This window comes from Tupaia chinensis, unplaced genomic scaffold, assembly GCF_000334495.1.
Source record: "Tupaia chinensis unplaced genomic scaffold, TupChi_1.0 Scaffold145814_1, whole genome shotgun sequence".
NCBI lineage: Eukaryota > Metazoa > Chordata > Mammalia > Scandentia > Tupaiidae > Tupaia > Tupaia belangeri.
This window is the reverse complement of record NW_006205672.1, coordinates 1,354,414-1,372,195: the sequence shown is the minus strand read 5'-3', so window position 1 is coordinate 1,372,195 and position 17,782 is coordinate 1,354,414. Positions and strand designations below refer to the sequence as shown.

General features: G+C 43.6%; 1 protein-coding gene across 1 annotated transcript in view; it reads left to right on the top strand.

Moving 5' to 3' along the window:
• The window catches only part of GABPB2 (GA binding protein transcription factor subunit beta 2), a 57,958-nt gene extending 51,000 nt beyond the window's left edge, over positions 1–6,958 (top strand). The window contains exons 6-8 of the mRNA XM_014584160.2: positions 889–1,074; positions 6,027–6,154; positions 6,295–6,958. Of these exons, the coding sequence (XP_014439646.1) occupies positions 889–1,074; positions 6,027–6,154; positions 6,295–6,594 (614 nt within the window). The 3' untranslated portion in view covers positions 6,595–6,958. The remainder of the gene's footprint in view (positions 1–888; positions 1,075–6,026; positions 6,155–6,294) is intronic.
• Positions 6,959–17,782: the final 10,824 nt, after the last annotated feature.

Genomic DNA, 17,782 nt, shown 5'->3' with positions numbered 1-17,782 from the left:
AGTCCTGGACCCGGTGGCTTAAACTCACACTGAGCACGTGTGCGTGCGTGCCCAAGATCCCGAGAGGAGACTGGAAGAGAAAGGATTGTGGTGTGGCCATCCCCCCGGGAGGCTGATTTCTTGCTTTCTGTCTCTCTGTCTCTCTCTTTCCGGTGAGCACACATGCCCTATAGCAAAAACCTCTCAAAAAAAAAAAAAAAAAGAGAGAGGCGTTCTAAGATCAAATATGTTGTGGAAATTCAGCATATATTATACTCTGTTGGAAGACTGCAAAGCTCATTAGCTTATTGAAGTCTCTGATACTTCCTACAAAACAAACAAAAAATGTTTTAAGCATATTTAAACCAACATTTTGAAAATATATTTATACCTAGAACCCTTTTTTTTGAGAGTTTTATATTTTTTTTTTTGCTACAGGGCACGTGCTCTCACCAGAAAGAGAGAGACAGAGAGAGAGAGCAAGAAATCACCCCCTGGGGGGATGGCCACACCGCAATCCCTTCTCCTCCATTCTCCTCTCGGGATCTTGGGCACGCACGCACATGTGCCCAGCGTAAGTTTAAGCCACCGCGTCCAAGACTCGAACTGTGGCCGGCTACACGAGAATCCAGCAACATAGCCATTACGCTAACTGCTGATCCCTCTAGAACCCATTTTTAGCGAAAGTTATTAACATCTCACCGAAGACATTTGCGAAAACCCTGTTCTAATACATTCCCTACTTTCTTTTCTCCTCTTAGTATTGTTCACAAAAGCAAGCTGTTGAACCTAACTTTTTTTTCAGTTTTTTTTCTCTCCCTGAATATTGTCAATTTTAATGAGGCTGAAATTGCTGTGTTCCTGTTTTTTAAAAAGCTAAAATTTTAAATTTACTTTTGTTATCTCTAGCCAATTCAGAGGAAATCATAGAAGAAAATGCTGTTGACTCATCAATTCAGCAAGTGGTGGGGAGTGGAGGCCAAAGGGTCATCACCATAGTGACTGATGGAGTCCCTCTGGGTAATATCCAGACTGCAATCCCTACTGGCGGTCTTGGCCAGCCATTTATTGTAACTATGCAGGATGGACAGCAAGGTAAGTTTTCCGTGTAGGCAGTCATTTATTAAATACACTTTTGACCCAGCTGCAGTGGCACGCAATAGATGCTGCCACTCAGAAAGCTGAAGCTATGTGGGAGACTTGGGTTTGATTCCTTGTCCCAGCCTAAAAGCTGAGCAGGGTGGCTTGGGCTTGTTGTACTGGCAACTAGGGAGAATGAGACGCTGTCTAAAGAAGACATTTTTGGAGCCACACAATGACATAACAGTAAAATGTCACATTATCAGGCTGACCCACATGGGAGGGCTCTGGGTTTGCCTCTTGAGACCTCCCTGAGTATGCCAGGTACACACGTGCCCATGATCTGGGACTGGCTGAAGCTGAGGTTGATCATGGAGTCAAGACCGTTTGGGGGATGCTGTCTCGCTGTCTCTCTTATTCATAGCAGAAATATATAAACTTTTTCTTATTTTTTTAGATTTTTGCTATAGGGCATGTGTGCTTAGCAGAGAAAGACGGGGAATGTGAGAAATCACCTCCCCAGGTAGGATGGCCACACTGCAGTCTCTTCTCTTCCATTCTCCTCCTCATTGATGGGGCCAGCAGGTGGCGGGAGAGTTAAGGCACTAGATCATACATGGCCGACTCTGTGGTTCAAGTCCTGGACCTCTAGCTTGAAAAACACCAGGGACATGTGCATGTGCACCCAGAATCCCAAGAGAATGGAGAAAGAAGGGGTTACAATGTGGCCAATCCCCCCGAGGGATGATTTCTCACTTCCTTTTCTCTGTCTTCGGCAAGTACATGCACCCGATAGCAAAATCGTTTTTTAAATTATTTCTTTTTTTTCTGTCATTTATTTATTTCTTCCATGAGCATAAGAGACAGAGAGAGAAGAGAAAGATAGCACCTCCAACAGGGTCCCAGTGCCGCAATATGTCCCCAGCTTCAGTCGCCTCTGCTTCATGGGTAAGCATGTGAATGGGAGCACATCAGATGCAAGATGGGGCAAAGGAGCTCTGAAAAAAGAAAAAGAAGAAACAAAAACCAAAGCCCAGTCTTACAAAGACTGTTTTCACTATTATATATAAAATTTCTGAGTAAAACTGATGATCTGCTAGAAAAAAGAACAAATAATGTGAACCAATAGTTCACAGAAAAGAAAGTACTTTTAAAAACATGAAAATATGTTCAGACTACTTATTTGTAACAAGAGAAATGCAAATAAATATGGGGCTGAGATGCATTATATCACTGTGTTGTCAAGGGCGTAGGGAAACGGGCACTCTTGTAAATCACTTATGAGTGTAAATTAATGGACTCCAAAGAGCAAATCGGGAATATCTATGTATTAAAGATAGACATGTCTTTTGACTATGTATTATGTATTAAAGATATACTATCCTTTGACTAAACCATTTGTTTTTTATAAATTTATACTCACACACAGAGAAATGTTATATATACTAAGTTATTCATTATGGCATTATTTGTCATTGCGAAAGATTGAAAAGAGGGACTGGCTCAGGACCAGCAGATAGCATAATAGTTATGTCTCTGGATTACCACTAATTGACTGCAGTTCAGGTCCTCGACCCGGTGGCTTAAATCTCACACCAGGCACATGTGTGTGTGTGTGCCCAAAATCCCGAGAGGAGAATGGAGAAGAGACTGGCATGGCCATCCCCCAGGGAGGGATTTATCGCTTTCTGTCTCTCTGTCTCTCCAACAAGTGCATGTGCCTTATAGCAAAAAATCTCTCTTAAGAAAAAAGAAAAGAGGGACTGGCTTTGTGGCTTAATAGTTAAGGGAGCCAGATCCCACATGGCTGACCATGCAGTTCAAATCCCAGCCCCAGCAACTTGAAAAACATGCTAGGCGTGTGTACATGTGTGCCCAGAATTCTGACAGGATAGAGAGGTGAGGCGGAATTACAGTGTGACTACACACTACTGGAGGGTGCTTTTTCCCTCTCCTGTCTCTCTCTCTGACAAGAGCAGGTGCACTCTGGCAACTTTCTTTTTTTTGGGGGGGTGGGGTGGGGAAGTTTTTGCTGTAGGGTGCATGCACTTGCCAGAAAGATAGAGACAGAGAGACAGAAAGCAAGAAATCCTCCCCCCTCCCCGCCCCCCGGAGGAATGGTCACACCACAATCCCATCTCCATTCTCCTCTTGGGATCTTGGGCACAAACGCACACGTGTCTGACATGAGTTTTAAGCCACCGGGTCCAGGGCTCAAACTGCAGTCAACTGTGTGGGAATCCAGCAATATAACCATTATGCTATCTGCTGATCCCTTTTTAGTCTTTTTTTTAAAAGCATTTCCTGGGCCAGCAGGTGCTGTGGTAGTTAAACCACTGGATCCCATATGGCCAACTCCATGGTTCAAGTCCCGAACCCCATGGCTTGAAAATCATTCCAGGCATGTGTGCCCAAAATCCTGAGAGGAGACTAGAAGGAAAAGGGATTGCAGCATGGCCATTCCCTTAGGAGGTGATTTCTCATTTTCCCTTTCTTTTATCTCTCTTTGTTTCTCTGTGGCAAAAATCAAATCAGTCAATCAGTCAGTCAATTCTTTATATCTATTCTCCTTATTTCTTTCTTTCATAAGCATGAAAGACAGAGAAAAAGTACATACCATGACGGGGTCACAATGTCATAATCCATCCTCAGTCCGAGTCAGATCCTAGGTCCACGTGTGCCTAGTATACTCTGGGAAATCCCCAGACTTGTACTGGGAATCTTGCCATGTTGGGTTGCCTTACAGAGGTCTTTTTAAAGAATTATTTAATTTTATTTGTTGGTTTTTTTTTTTTTTTTTTTTTTTTTTTTTAGAGAGAGAGAGAGAAAGGGAAAGTGAGAAAGCAACCCAGGTCCAGATTCAAACCATTGTCGACCATGTGGGTAGTCCAGCACCTTTACCACCACACCACCTGCTGGCCCCCACCTCAGAAATCTTACATGAAGACTTCAGGCTGGGGCTAGCAGGTGGTGTGGTGGTTAAGGCACTGTATTCCTATATGGTCAACTGCAGTTTGAGTTCCAGATGTGACAGCTTGCTTTCTCTCTTTCTCGCTCTCTGGTGAGCACACATACCCTATAGCAAATTTTAAAAATAATAGTAATAATAAACAGAATTAAATAAATAATTCTTGCACCATTAAAAAAATAAAAAAGACCAGGCTGAGGGATAACAGATGGTACACTGGTTAAGGCACTGGACTCCCACATGGCCAACTGCAATTCGAGTCCCAGATCTGGCAGCTTGAAAATCATTCTGGGCATGTGTGTGTGTGCATGCCCAGAATCCCAGGAGGAGAAGGGATTGCAGTGTGGCCATCTCCTCTGGGGAGTTATTTCTCAGTTTTTGTCTCACTGTCATTGTCTCCCTTGAGTAAGTACATATACCCTATGACAAAAAAAAAAAAAGACTTCAAGCTAGGCCAACCAGCAGCACAGTGATTAAGAGGATACTACACAGCCAACTGCATATTTTAAGTAACAGATTTAGTGACTTAAAAAACATGCCAGGTACGGGGCCAGCAGGTGGTGTGGTGGTTAAGGGCACTGGATTCCCACATGGCTGACTGGTTCGAGTCCTGGACCTGGTAGCTTGCTTTCTCTCTCTCTCTCTCCCTCTCTGGTCAAATTAAAACTAGCAAATAGATAAAGTTAAAAATAATTCTTAGGAGAAGGGATTGCGGCGTGGCCATCCCCTCTGGGGGGTGATTTCTCGCTTTCTGTCTCTCTCTCTGTCTGGCGAGCGCACATGCCCTATGGCAAAAACCTCTCCAAAAAAAGGGGGAAAAAATCTTTAAAAAAAAAAAAAGAAAGAAAGAAAGCCAGGTGCACATGCGTGTGTGTCTGAAATCCAGAGAAGAGAAGAAGATGAAGGGATATTGCAGCACGACCATCCCCAGTGGAGGATGCTTTCTCTCTCTTACTTTCTCTCGCTCTCTGTCTCTATCCAGCAAGTGCACATGCCCTCTAGCAAATGAAAGCCTTTAGGCCTCCGTTAGGCAGATTATTTCTGCAAAATTTATAAACTGGTCACAGCTGCTGACCTGTTGTCAAGACATCTTATATATGTCTCAGGGACTTACCTTCATGGCGTCCAAACTTGCACAATTTTACCCTTCCTTTCTGTGCCCTTACTAGCTTTTCTTTAATTCTTTTTTTTTAAGAATTATTTTATTTAACTTTATTTATTTATTTATTTTAATTTGACCAGAGAGGGATAGAGTGAGAGAGAGAGGGAGGGAAAATGAGAAAGCAAATGCCACCAGGTTCGAGGCTTGAACCTTGGTCAGCCATGTGGGAGTCCAGCACCCTTAAGCACCAGGTCACCTGCCAGCTTCTCTTTAATTCTTTTTATTTCAGGTAAGGCCAACCTTTCTTGTTCATTCTAAAATCTAGAGAGAGATGAAAAGTCATATATCAGAAAATATATTCTAGTTTGCTTACTGTTTCTTTTTTGCTTGCTTGCTTGCTTTCTTCCCTTCCTTATTTTCCTTTTCTTTTCTTTCTTTTCTTTATTTCCCAGAGGGCACATGAGCTCACTGAAGAGAGACAGAGAACAAGAGGGAAAGTGAGAAAGCATCCCCAGGGAAGATGGCCATACCACAGTCTCTTTTCTTCCATTTTCCCTCCAGGATTTTGGGCACACACGCACATGTGTCTAGCATGTTTTTCAAGCTGCTGGGTCCAGGACTTGACCTATACAGATGCCATGTGGATCCAGCTGCTTTAACCACCACACCACTACCATCTGGTCCTTGGTTTGTTTACTAATCAAAAGCAAGCAAAACCAAGCTGGGCATAGTGGTACACACCTATAATCCCAACTACTTGGGGGGCTAAAGGATCATAAGTTCAAGGCCAACCTGAACAACATAGTGAAATATTGTCTCAAAGAAAGGAAAAAAAATAAGCAAAACCTCTTTGTTTTGATAAATTCATCATCTCTACTTGTGTCCTCTGACTTGTAGTTCTAACTGTACCTGCTGCTGGTCAGGTTGCAGAAGAGACTATAATTAAAGAGGAAGAAACAGAGAAGTTGCCAGCAACAAAGAAACCAAGGATAGAAGAGATAATAAACAGTGTGGAGGAAAACAAGGTAATGTTTTTAGCAGTGACAAAAGAAAGTATCAACAGCCATAACTACAAGGCCTGAGTCCTTCTTCATCTTTTTGTCTATTGTCTGGATAATCCATGATCAGGAATCCTTACCTGCTGTAACATGGTTTCCTTTTACAGGAAGGCAGCGAGAAAGAGCTTTTGCAGCAGCAACTCCAGGAGGCCAATCGAAGAGCCCAGGAATACCGACACCAGCTCCTAAAGAAAGAGCAGGAGGCAGAACAGTACCGTCGTAAACTGGAGGCCATGGCTCGACAACAGCCCAATGGAATTGATTTCACTATGGTGGAAGAAGTAGCCGAGGTGGATGCTGAAGTCATCACCGAGAGTGAGGCGGGATTGAGAGAGCCAGCAGTGACTGGGTCAGCAGGGACCAGAGAGCCTCCTACTGGAGTATCCCTGGAAGCCGTTTCATCGTAACATACAAGGGCCGCAGCTTACACTGTGTTCATCTTATTCTCTTTTAAAAAGAAAAAAACAGATGACAAACATTGTATAAAAAGTAAGAATGTCCTTAAGAAGAAAATATAGCAGGGTACAATTCTTGGGCTCAGGAAGGCTCTCTATGCAACTGGAAAATTCAAAGCCTTAGGAAATACTTCTTCTGAGTGGCCGAAAGAATAAGGACCAAATTTATCAGCTCACATCATTGCTTTAAGCTTAGAGGTTAAAGAATGCCAGATGTTGGGACCAGCAGATGGCATAGTGGTTATGTCACTGGACTCCTACATGGCCAAATGCTGTTCGGGTCTTGGACCCGGTGACTTCAAAATCACACCGGCTTATGTGCACGTGTGCCCAAAATCCCAGAAGGAGAATGGAGGAGAAGGGATTGCAGCATGGCCTATCCCCCCCCCAGGGGGGGTGATGATTTCTCACTTTCCCTTATACTATGCCTGTCTCTGGCAAGTGCACACGCCGTAAGGCAAAAACCTCTAAAGAAGAATGCTAGATGTTGTGGGTTGATGTCTTTTTAAATAACTGACTTTCTGTTAGAAGACTTTAACATTCCTCATACATACACACCAACTGCCTTTAATAATTATACCATTAATTTACCTGAAAATTTGCCTTACATTTATAATGTATGTCTGTTACAGAAATAATTGGGAGGAAGTTTAGGATAAAGCTTTGGAGGAAAGAACAGGAACATATTCCACCTCCGAAGGAACAGGCACTCACAACTGAGCGGAGTTGGTCTGTGATTGCCTGACATTGTCCACAGCTCAGACGCTAGTTTAGAAAACCAAAGTGGAGTTTGTAAAAACTGGAAAGAAAACGTGTTTCTGTGAGGTAAGTGTGTGTAAAACCAGCCTCCAGGCTGTGTTTCCACCATGCTGGGAAGTGGCCATCGATGTGAGAGTTATGGGGTGGCGAAACTCTGGTCTGGAGATACAAACTTTGCTCTGGCCGAATTTTATAAAATCGCAATCAGGAGGGTAGTCTGTTGTCAGAACAACTTGCTTCCAAACATTTATATATGTAATACCAAGCTCGTGCTCTCTAATCGTATAAAGCTGTCGATTTTCTGATTGTCATTCAGGACACACGTGTGCTTTTGCATGGCGCTTACAATGATATCTTCTTATGTGCAAAAAAAGAGGGAGGGCTGGACATGAATGCTGATGATATGATGATACGACACAGTTTTAGTTCACTTGATTTGGGATGCATACACTGCTCTGTTTCCTTAAGCGTGGGTCTAGTGTGGACAAACGTCTGTGCCTCGTAGGTGCTCAGTGTGTGTTCACAAAGGGAGTAAGAACCGTCCGTGCCATAAAGTAAGGAACCAAAGGAGGGAGCGCGTCTGCCTTCCCTCCCTTCTCTCCCACTGTGCCTGCTTCCTCTGCCCAGAGACTTTTGGGGAGTGTTTGAATGCTAGGTTTTCTTTGTATGTCAGCATGGAGTTTTCTCCAAAGAAAGGGACTAAGGATGGAGAGAGAGAGGTTGTGGAGAGGTTAAATTACCCAGCTTATTGCCTTTGAAACTGGGCCCTCGCCATTCTAGACTTGCTTGCTTTGTCGTAAATGACAAGAAACCAGAGGGAAATGTGCCAAGTAAACATCTGAATAACTGTTTAGAATATGGTTTTCCTAATTAGTGATCATGGGGAAAACATGCATTTTTAATTTGGAAAAAAACTTGACAGTTAACATGGTTCTGTTTACCTTGATTAGTGAAGTAATTTGCCACAGTGTTCCAGAGGTGCAGAATCATTTGGGCTCAAAATAGACTGAAAACATAACTCCCCAAACCAAATTTAACAAACAGAATTGGCCGTGAGAGATTTATAGGCAAAAAATACCAGTTTCAAAATTAATCTTGGCTACTGGCCACTCTAGCCAGGTTTTCTACAGATACTGCATAGCGTATCTTTCTGTGTACTGAGCACTTCCCAGACCGTCGGAGATTATTCCCGGCTGCGGGACCAAGGGAAATGCAGTCGAGGAGCCTAGGAAAGGGTGAAGATGAAATTATGGTATCTGCTATCTAATCATCCTGTTTCTGTTTACAGTGTTTTTCGTTTTTCTGAGTCCCTTTGGGAGCCAGGTGCTAACAATAAGCTGCTATGGCGTGGTGTTTGCTAGCCTTAGCTTAACTATTAAGGGACCGAATATCATCGTAGATGTCTCTGTTTATGTTCTTGGTGCATACACGAACCTTTTTCCTATTTCTCTGCTAGGGATGGTAATGAACTCTGCAGAAGATTCCCAGGCCCAGACACCTCACATTTGGACTGGGGGTGGGGAATTCCATCCAACACTCACTTCTGAGCATACAGAGTCCACTTTTTTGAGGGACTGTTTAGGAGTTCGGACTATTTTCTTTCTGCAGAAGGTATCATTCCTACTCCCCAAAAGATAATATTACAGACCAAGTCATTTTTGATGATGGGCCTCTGAGATAGGGGTTTGTCAGAGAAGTTGGGATAGGGAGGGAGAGAACTATCTGAAAAGGAGTGAATAAGAGAAAAGGTATTAATTTTTATTTACTTGAAAATAGATCTTTTAGCTTCCCAGAGAAGGAAAGTAGGATTTGTCCTTCAAATATATTGCCAGGGGGAGAATAAATCAGGATGCCTTGAAGTAGTTAGAAATTAAATATTGAATGCATTAATGGCAATCCAGTTCGTGATTTTGCATATCTTTCTGGATCAGTCATGAAGTTGGAAAAATGTTGCTTAGATTTTCTGGGTTAGGGGTTCCAGCTGTTTTATTGGCAAGGATGGATTATTGAGAATTAAATAACAGACAAGTGGTTCAGAGTTGGTACTTGAGCAGGAGAAGTATGGAGCTTAGGGTGGGTATCTGATTTAAAATAGAGCTGCTTTAACATTCCAGTATTAATGTTAGGACTTTTAGACCCTACATTTGCATTTTGGTCTTAAGCCTCCCTCCCAAAAGAGAAAGAAGTAAATTTTAATACTTCTTGTTCCTAGATTCAGGGAAATTGATTATAAATGTGTAAATGTGCATTCCCTTCCCATCACTACCTCTATGGAAATGTAATTATAATGCCAGGGTTGAGGTCTCTTGGGTAAAATAAGGGAGAACTTGGCTTGAGGTTTTCTATGTTTTGAACTCAGTGCCTTAGAAGACGTCCCTTTTCTCTATCAAAAATGCATTTCATTTGACTTTTGATTTTGCTTCTCCCCCTCTTTACCTCTTAACATTGCCTAATTCAAATGTCTGTGTCTGCTCAGTAAGGTTAGGAATCTTTGGCATACAAAAGGGCTTTTTCCCCCTTGTATTGATGTAAGAGGAATAAATTTACTAGAGGACACTCCAGTGGAAGTTAAGTATTCCATGACCAGCACATTTTCGATACCATTCTGCAGATGTATATTAGTGTGTACCTATGTGAATACATAGGGATTTCCCCAATTTTCTCTTTCAGTTATTTGAGGTTCAGCTCTAAAGTACCTGGTATGACCTAGTTTTATTTCATTAGACACATGAAAAGGGTTTGTTCGGATTCACTGGGTGAACTGAGGGATGGAAAGCATTACTCTGGCCCCATGTCTGAGAGCTGTGCTCTACCAGGCAGTTAGGAGACACCCAAGACTGAGGCCCCAGGGAGAGCCAGTATCTGGCCTACAGCGCAGGGATACAGATGGCACTGCCCTTCCGGGGGCAGCAGGCCTCCTGTCCATTCCTGTGGAAGCCGTTTTGACCAGCAGTGATAAGATTTTTATGCCTCCGAATAGGTAGGAAACATCAGATAAAGGGCCACAGCAGGAGGAACAGACATTGTATACTTCTACTTTTCTATGGGGTTGTCAGGAAAATCATAACACATTTTTGCATAGAGAAACAAAAAATCCATCATGACTTTTCTGACAACCCAATAGAAAGCTTATCACTTTTGAGACATTATTTCAGGGGGTCGGCACATGTCGTGAAGGTTAAGGCAGCTGGATCCCACATGGCTGGCTGTACGCTTAAGAGCCCCGGACCCAGCAGCTTGAAAATCATGCTGGGCATGGGACCAGCAGTTGGTGTAATGGCTATGTCGCTGGACACCCGGACCCAGTGGCTTAAACTCACGTCAGGCGCGTGTGCATGCATGCCCAAGATCCCGAGAGGAGATTGGAGGAGGGGGGATTGCGGCGTGGCCATTCCCCCTGGGGGGTGATTTCTCACTTTCTGTCTCTCTGTCTCTCTCTGCCTTTCTGGCGAGCACACACACCCTATACCAAAAACCTCTCAAAAAAAAAAAAATCATGTTGGGCACGTGTGCATGCCTGCTTATAGAGAGCGGCCCCATTCTAAGCAACACAATAGTGACCTTCAAACACATGCATAAACACATCTCCCTACACCTGCCCAAAATCCAAGAGGAGGAGAGAGGGGATTGTGGCGAGGCCATGCCCCTTGGGGGGTGATTTTTCCCCACTCCCACCCCTGCTTTCTTCAATGAGTGTATTGCCCTATAGCAAAAATTAGCTTAACTATTAAGGGACCGAATATCATCGTAGATGTCTCTGTTTATGTTCTTGGTGCATACACGAACCTTTTTCCTATTTCTCTGCTAGGGATGGTAATGAACTCTGCAGAAGATTCCCAGGCCCAGACACCTCACATTTGGACTGGGGGTGGGGAATTCCATCCAACACTCACTTCTGAGCATACAGAGTCCACTTTTTTGAGGGACTGTTTAGGAGTTCGGACTATTTTCTTTCTGCAGAAGGTATCATTCCTACTCCCCAAAAGATAATATTACAGACCAAGTCATTTTTGATGATGGGCCTCTGAGATAGGGGTTTGTCAGAGAAGTTGGGATAGGGAGGGAGAGAACTATCTGAAAAGGAGTGAATAAGAGAAAAGGTATTAATTTTTATTTACTTGAAAATAGATCTTTTAGCTTCCCAGAGAAGGAAAGTAGGATTTGTCCTTCAAATATATTGCCAGGGGGAGAATAAATCAGGATGCCTTGAAGTAGTTAGAAATTAAATATTGAATGCATTAATGGCAATCCAGTTCGTGATTTTGCATATCTTTCTGGATCAGTCATGAAGTTGGAAAAATGTTGCTTAGATTTTCTGGGTTAGGGGTTCCAGCTGTTTTATTGGCAAGGATGGATTATTGAGAATTAAATAACAGACAAGTGGTTCAGAGTTGGTACTTGAGCAGGAGAAGTATGGAGCTTAGGGTGGGTATCTGATTTAAAATAGAGCTGCTTTAACATTCCAGTATTAATGTTAGGACTTTTAGACCCTACATTTGCATTTTGGTCTTAAGCCTCCCTCCCAAAAGAGAAAGAAGTAAATTTTAATACTTCTTGTTCCTAGATTCAGGGAAATTGATTATAAATGTGTAAATGTGCATTCCCTTCCCATCACTACCTCTATGGAAATGTAATTATAATGCCAGGGTTGAGGTCTCTTGGGTAAAATAAGGGAGAACTTGGCTTGAGGTTTTCTATGTTTTGAACTCAGTGCCTTAGAAGACGTCCCTTTTCTCTATCAAAAATGCATTTCATTTGACTTTTGATTTTGCTTCTCCCCCTCTTTACCTCTTAACATTGCCTAATTCAAATGTCTGTGTCTGCTCAGTAAGGTTAGGAATCTTTGGCATACAAAAGGGCTTTTTCCCCCTTGTATTGATGTAAGAGGAATAAATTTACTAGAGGACACTCCAGTGGAAGTTAAGTATTCCATGACCAGCACATTTTCGATACCATTCTGCAGATGTATATTAGTGTGTACCTATGTGAATACATAGGGATTTCCCCAATTTTCTCTTTCAGTTATTTGAGGTTCAGCTCTAAAGTACCTGGTATGACCTAGTTTTATTTCATTAGACACATGAAAAGGGTTTGTTCGGATTCACTGGGTGAACTGAGGGATGGAAAGCATTACTCTGGCCCCATGTCTGAGAGCTGTGCTCTACCAGGCAGTTAGGAGACACCCAAGACTGAGGCCCCAGGGAGAGCCAGTATCTGGCCTACAGCGCAGGGATACAGATGGCACTGCCCTTCCGGGGGCAGCAGGCCTCCTGTCCATTCCTGTGGAAGCCGTTTTGACCAGCAGTGATAAGATTTTTATGCCTCCGAATAGGTAGGAAACATCAGATAAAGGGCCACAGCAGGAGGAACAGACATTGTATACTTCTACTTTTCTATGGGGTTGTCAGGAAAATCATAACACATTTTTGCATAGAGAAACAAAAAATCCATCATGACTTTTCTGACAACCCAATAGAAAGCTTATCACTTTTGAGACATTATTTCAGGGGGTCGGCACATGTCGTGAAGGTTAAGGCAGCTGGATCCCACATGGCTGGCTGTACGCTTAAGAGCCCCGGACCCAGCAGCTTGAAAATCATGCTGGGCATGGGACCAGCAGTTGGTGTAATGGCTATGTCGCTGGACACCCGGACCCAGTGGCTTAAACTCACGTCAGGCGCGTGTGCATGCATGCCCAAGATCCCGAGAGGAGATTGGAGGAGGGGGGATTGCGGCGTGGCCATTCCCCCTGGGGGGTGATTTCTCACTTTCTGTCTCTCTGTCTCTCTCTGCCTTTCTGGCGAGCACACACACCCTATACCAAAAACCTCTCAAAAAAAAAAAAATCATGTTGGGCACGTGTGCATGCCTGCTTATAGAGAGCGGCCCCATTCTAAGCAACACAATAGTGACCTTCAAACACATGCATAAACACATCTCCCTACACCTGCCCAAAATCCAAGAGGAGGAGAGAGGGGATTGTGGCGAGGCCATGCCCCTTGGGGGGTGATTTTTCCCCACTCCCACCCCTGCTTTCTTCAATGAGTGTATTGCCCTATAGCAAAAAAAAAAAAAAGATAATTTTGAGAAAACTCATATAGCCCTCACCTTACAAATTACGGCCCCTCCAAAGGGAGAAGATCTAAGGCACATAGTGAGCTCTAGGTGAGACTTTGACATTGGGTGGGAATCCATTTTGTTCTAATTTATTGGAGAGTGGCTTCCTGCTCTGTGTTCCTTGTGCAGCCCCATCACTGGGTGGCTAGAAAAGTGGCTTTAAAATGGAATACCTAGGGACCAGCAGATGACGTGGTGGTTAGGGCGCTGGACACTCCCACATGGCCCCACGGTTTGAGTCCCGTATCTGGCGGCTTGCTTTCCCACTTTCCCTCTGCTCTGTCTGTCTCTCTCTGGTCAAATTAAAATAAATGAATGAATAAATAAAGTTGAATAAATAATTCTTTTTAAAAAAATGGAGTACCTGTCAGGACCTCTTGTATGTGCTCCTCCAGGCTCTTCCTGTCTCCACTTTACGTGATGAGTATTTCTCTTTCACTTTCCTGTGCCAGTGTATTTAACAAGAGAGCAGGAGCAAAGAGGATGCGAATTGGAATTTAAGTAGCTTCAAGCCTCTGGCGTTGCCCTTTTATTTTCTATTTTAATTTTTTTAGCCTTTCTAGGACTGGGGGCGGGGCATTCCTGGACTCTACAGTAGCAATCTGGGTTGTTAATAGTCGGGAATGGTGATTTCCTCCCTGCTCCCCCACTACTGTGAGCCCATTGTTCTTATCTGGTTGAGTCTTTCCCAGGCTCTAGAACTTAATTAGTAGGTCAATTCTAATGTACAGGCCTTGCCTTTGCTCTCCCCTCCCCTCCTTCCTACCACATACGTTCTGTTTATTCTGAGGTGGTTTGTTTCTGAGAATGAATCTAGGTCACACCCTATACCCTGTGCTTCCCAGTTGGTTTCAGGCTTCTTGCTCTGTCAACAATAATGGTAGCGGCTCTCTTCCCTGCTTGGCCCCTTGTGCTACCCTGCCAAGGCCATCTGTGTGTGTGTTGGGGCTGGGGGGTGCTAGATTCTTCTCCCAGTGTCCTCTGTTTTTCAGGTCTGACAGCTTTATGTACAGCTTTGTATTGAAGGTTTTAGAAAAACTTAAACATTCATCTCTTTTTTATTTAGGACAAAATAGGGTTTGATTCTGATGAGCAAGTTTGTGTGTGTGTGTGTATGAATACTTGTATGGATATATACCTATACAGATCTATATTATACAGTTTTTGTACTATCATTTAAAGTAAAGATGTTTCTTAATAAAATATCAAAGACTTAACCATTTTAAAGTGTCACTGAATTTTAACCTCCACCTTATGGGCAAAAATTGTATCTACTCTCATCACAGATTAAACCTCAAGAACAAGTTGTCAGGGGCAACAGGTAGTGTAGTGGTTAAAGCACTGGACTCCCACATGGCCGACTGCAGTTCAAGTTCCAGACCTGGCGGCTTTCTCTCTCGCTCTCCCTCTTTCTTTCTGGTGAGTACATGTGCCCGGTAGCAAATTATCAATAAATAATTATAGTAATAATGATAAATAAAATTAAATAAATAATTATTTTTTAAAAAACAAGAACAAGTTGTTCCTGTCAGATTGACGAGGGTTGGGATAGAGGGTAATCTTCTAACCCATTCAAAGCTTCTACCTAGCTACCCCTTTGAGCATGATATTCTTTTTTTTTTTTTTTTTTTTTAACAATCACTCCACTTGCTCTCTCACGGCCTCGCTTCCAAGATGACAAAGAAAAGAAGGAACAACGGCCATGCCAAAAAGGGCCGCGGCCATGTGGCCTATTCGCTGCACGAACTGCACCCAATGCGTGCCTAAGGACAAGGCTATTAAGTTCCTCACCCGAAACATAGTAGAGGCCACAGCTGTCGGGGACAGCTCCTAAGCAAATGTCTTCAATGCCTGTGTGCTCCCCAAGCTGGATGTGAGACTACATTACTGTGTGAGTTGCGTCATTCATAGCAGCGTAGTCAGGAACCGATCTCCTGAAGCTCGGAAGGACCGAACACCCCCTACCCCGATTTAAACCTGCGGGTGCTGCCCCTCACTCTCCACCAAAGCCCATGTAAGGAGCCGAGTCTTTAAGGACTGAAGAACTGTCTGTCCTCTGGGAAAAAATAAAATGCCAATTATATATTTTTTAAAAAGGATTATTCCATTTAACTTTTTTTTGTTGTTGAGGTTTTTGCTATAGGGCGCGTGTGCTCGCCAGAAAGACAGAGAGAGACAGATGGACAGAAAGCGAGAAAGCACCCCCCCAGGGGATGGCCACGCTGCAATCCCTTCTCCTCCATTCTCCTCTCGGGATCTTGGGCACACATGCACACATGCCCGTTGTGAGTTTAAGCCACCGGGTCCAGGACTCGAACCAGTCAACTACATGCTAGTCCAGTGACATAGCCATTATGCCAACTGCTGGTCTGAAGTATTTTATTTAACTTTATTTATTTACTTATTTATTTTAATTTGACCTGAGAGAGACAGAGTGCAAGAGAGAGAGAGGGAAAGTGTGAAAGCAAGCCACCAGGTCCAGGACTCAAACCACGGTCAGCCATGTGGGAGTCCAGTGCCACCTGCTGGCCCCTTAAATTTTATTATTTTTTAAATTTACAATAGGGTACACACTCATCAGAGAGAGACAGAGAGAGAGAGAGGCAAAGTGAGAAGTCAAGCTGTTAGGTCCAGGACTTGAACCACAGTTGGCCATGCGGAAGTCCACCACACAACCTACTGGCCATAAGCCTTTTTTTTTTTTTTTTTTTTTGAGACAGATTTGTTGCTATAGGACACATGTGTGAGAGAGAAAGACATCATCTTAGAGGGGATGGCCTTGCCACAATCCCTTCCTGTCTGTTCTCCTCTTGGGATTTTGGGCAGGCATGCACATGCGCCCAGCATGAGTTAAGCCACTGGATCCGGGACTCAAACCACAGTTGACTACATGGGAGTGCAGCAGTGTAACCGTTATGCCATCTGTTGGTCCCCAAAAAATCATGCTTATTGAGACAGACACAGAGAGAGAGATGGACTCCATGCCGCAATCCTCCAGCCTCCAGTATTTTTTTCCATACAACGGTCACCACCACACTCCCCAAGCCTGGTATTTTTGACAGGCAAAGTAAGTTGGGATAAGAACTGAAGTGCAAGTGGAAAGAGCTTGTTAAATGTTCATTTTCCTCCATTCTCTTGTCCCTCACCCTCTTTCCTAAAAGCAAATAACCAAGGGAGAAAAACAGTAGCTGAAGGACATGATTCTGTGCCTGGTATAGGAATAGAATCATTGCTGAGATGTAGGCTCAGAGAGGCTTGAAAAGCGTGGATTGTACTCTGCTGGCTTCTCAGCTACTCTGGTTAGTAAGGTGCTTCTGCTATCAGTCCAGCTTCAGCACACTCACAGTTACTAAGTAAATATGAGAAGCGGTCTGGTAGCATGGTCTCCACTGAGAGTTGAATAGACGGATATGGTTGGCTAGATGGGTGTCCCCATCTAGTATATAATGGTCTCAAAAGCTGCTCCACCAACAGTCAGGATGCCTGCCTATCTATCTATCTATCTATCTATCTATCTATCTATTTATTTATTTATTTATGGAGAGGTTTTTGCTCTCGGGCGCATGTGCTCACCAGAGAGAAATAGACAGAAAGCAAGAAATCACTCCCCCAGGGGGGATGGCCACGCCACAATTCCTTCTCCTCCATTCTTCTCTTGGGATCTTGGCCACGCACGCACACGTACCCGGCATGAGTTTAAGCCACCAGGTCTGGGACTCAAACTGTGGTCGACTACATGGGAGTCCAACGACATAGCTATTACGCCAACTGCTGGTCCCTATTTATTTATTTTTAAAAAGGAGAATGATATCGGGACCAGCAGTTAGCATAATAGCTATGTCGCTGGACTCTCATGTAGTCAACTGTGGTTCGCATCCCGGACCCGGTGGCTTCAAACTCACGCCGGGCGCGTGTGCATGCATGCCCAGGATCCCAAGAGGAGAATGGAGAAGGGACTGCGGCGTGGCCATCCCCCTGGGGGGTGATTTCTCACTTTCTGTCTCTCTGTCTCTGTCTGGCAAGCACACACACCCTATAGCAAAAACCTCTAAAAAAAAAAAAAAGATATACAAAAAGGAGAATGATATTAAGACCAAGAACCTGTAAGTATTTGTGTTCAACAATGAGAATCTCCAGGCAAGCTCTCCAAGTCAATATTTAGGAAAGTGAACATTTACCATGTAGATAGTTGTTTTTTTGTTTGCTTTGAGAGGTTTTTGCTATAGGGCATGTGCACTCGCCAGACAGACAGAGAGGGACAGAG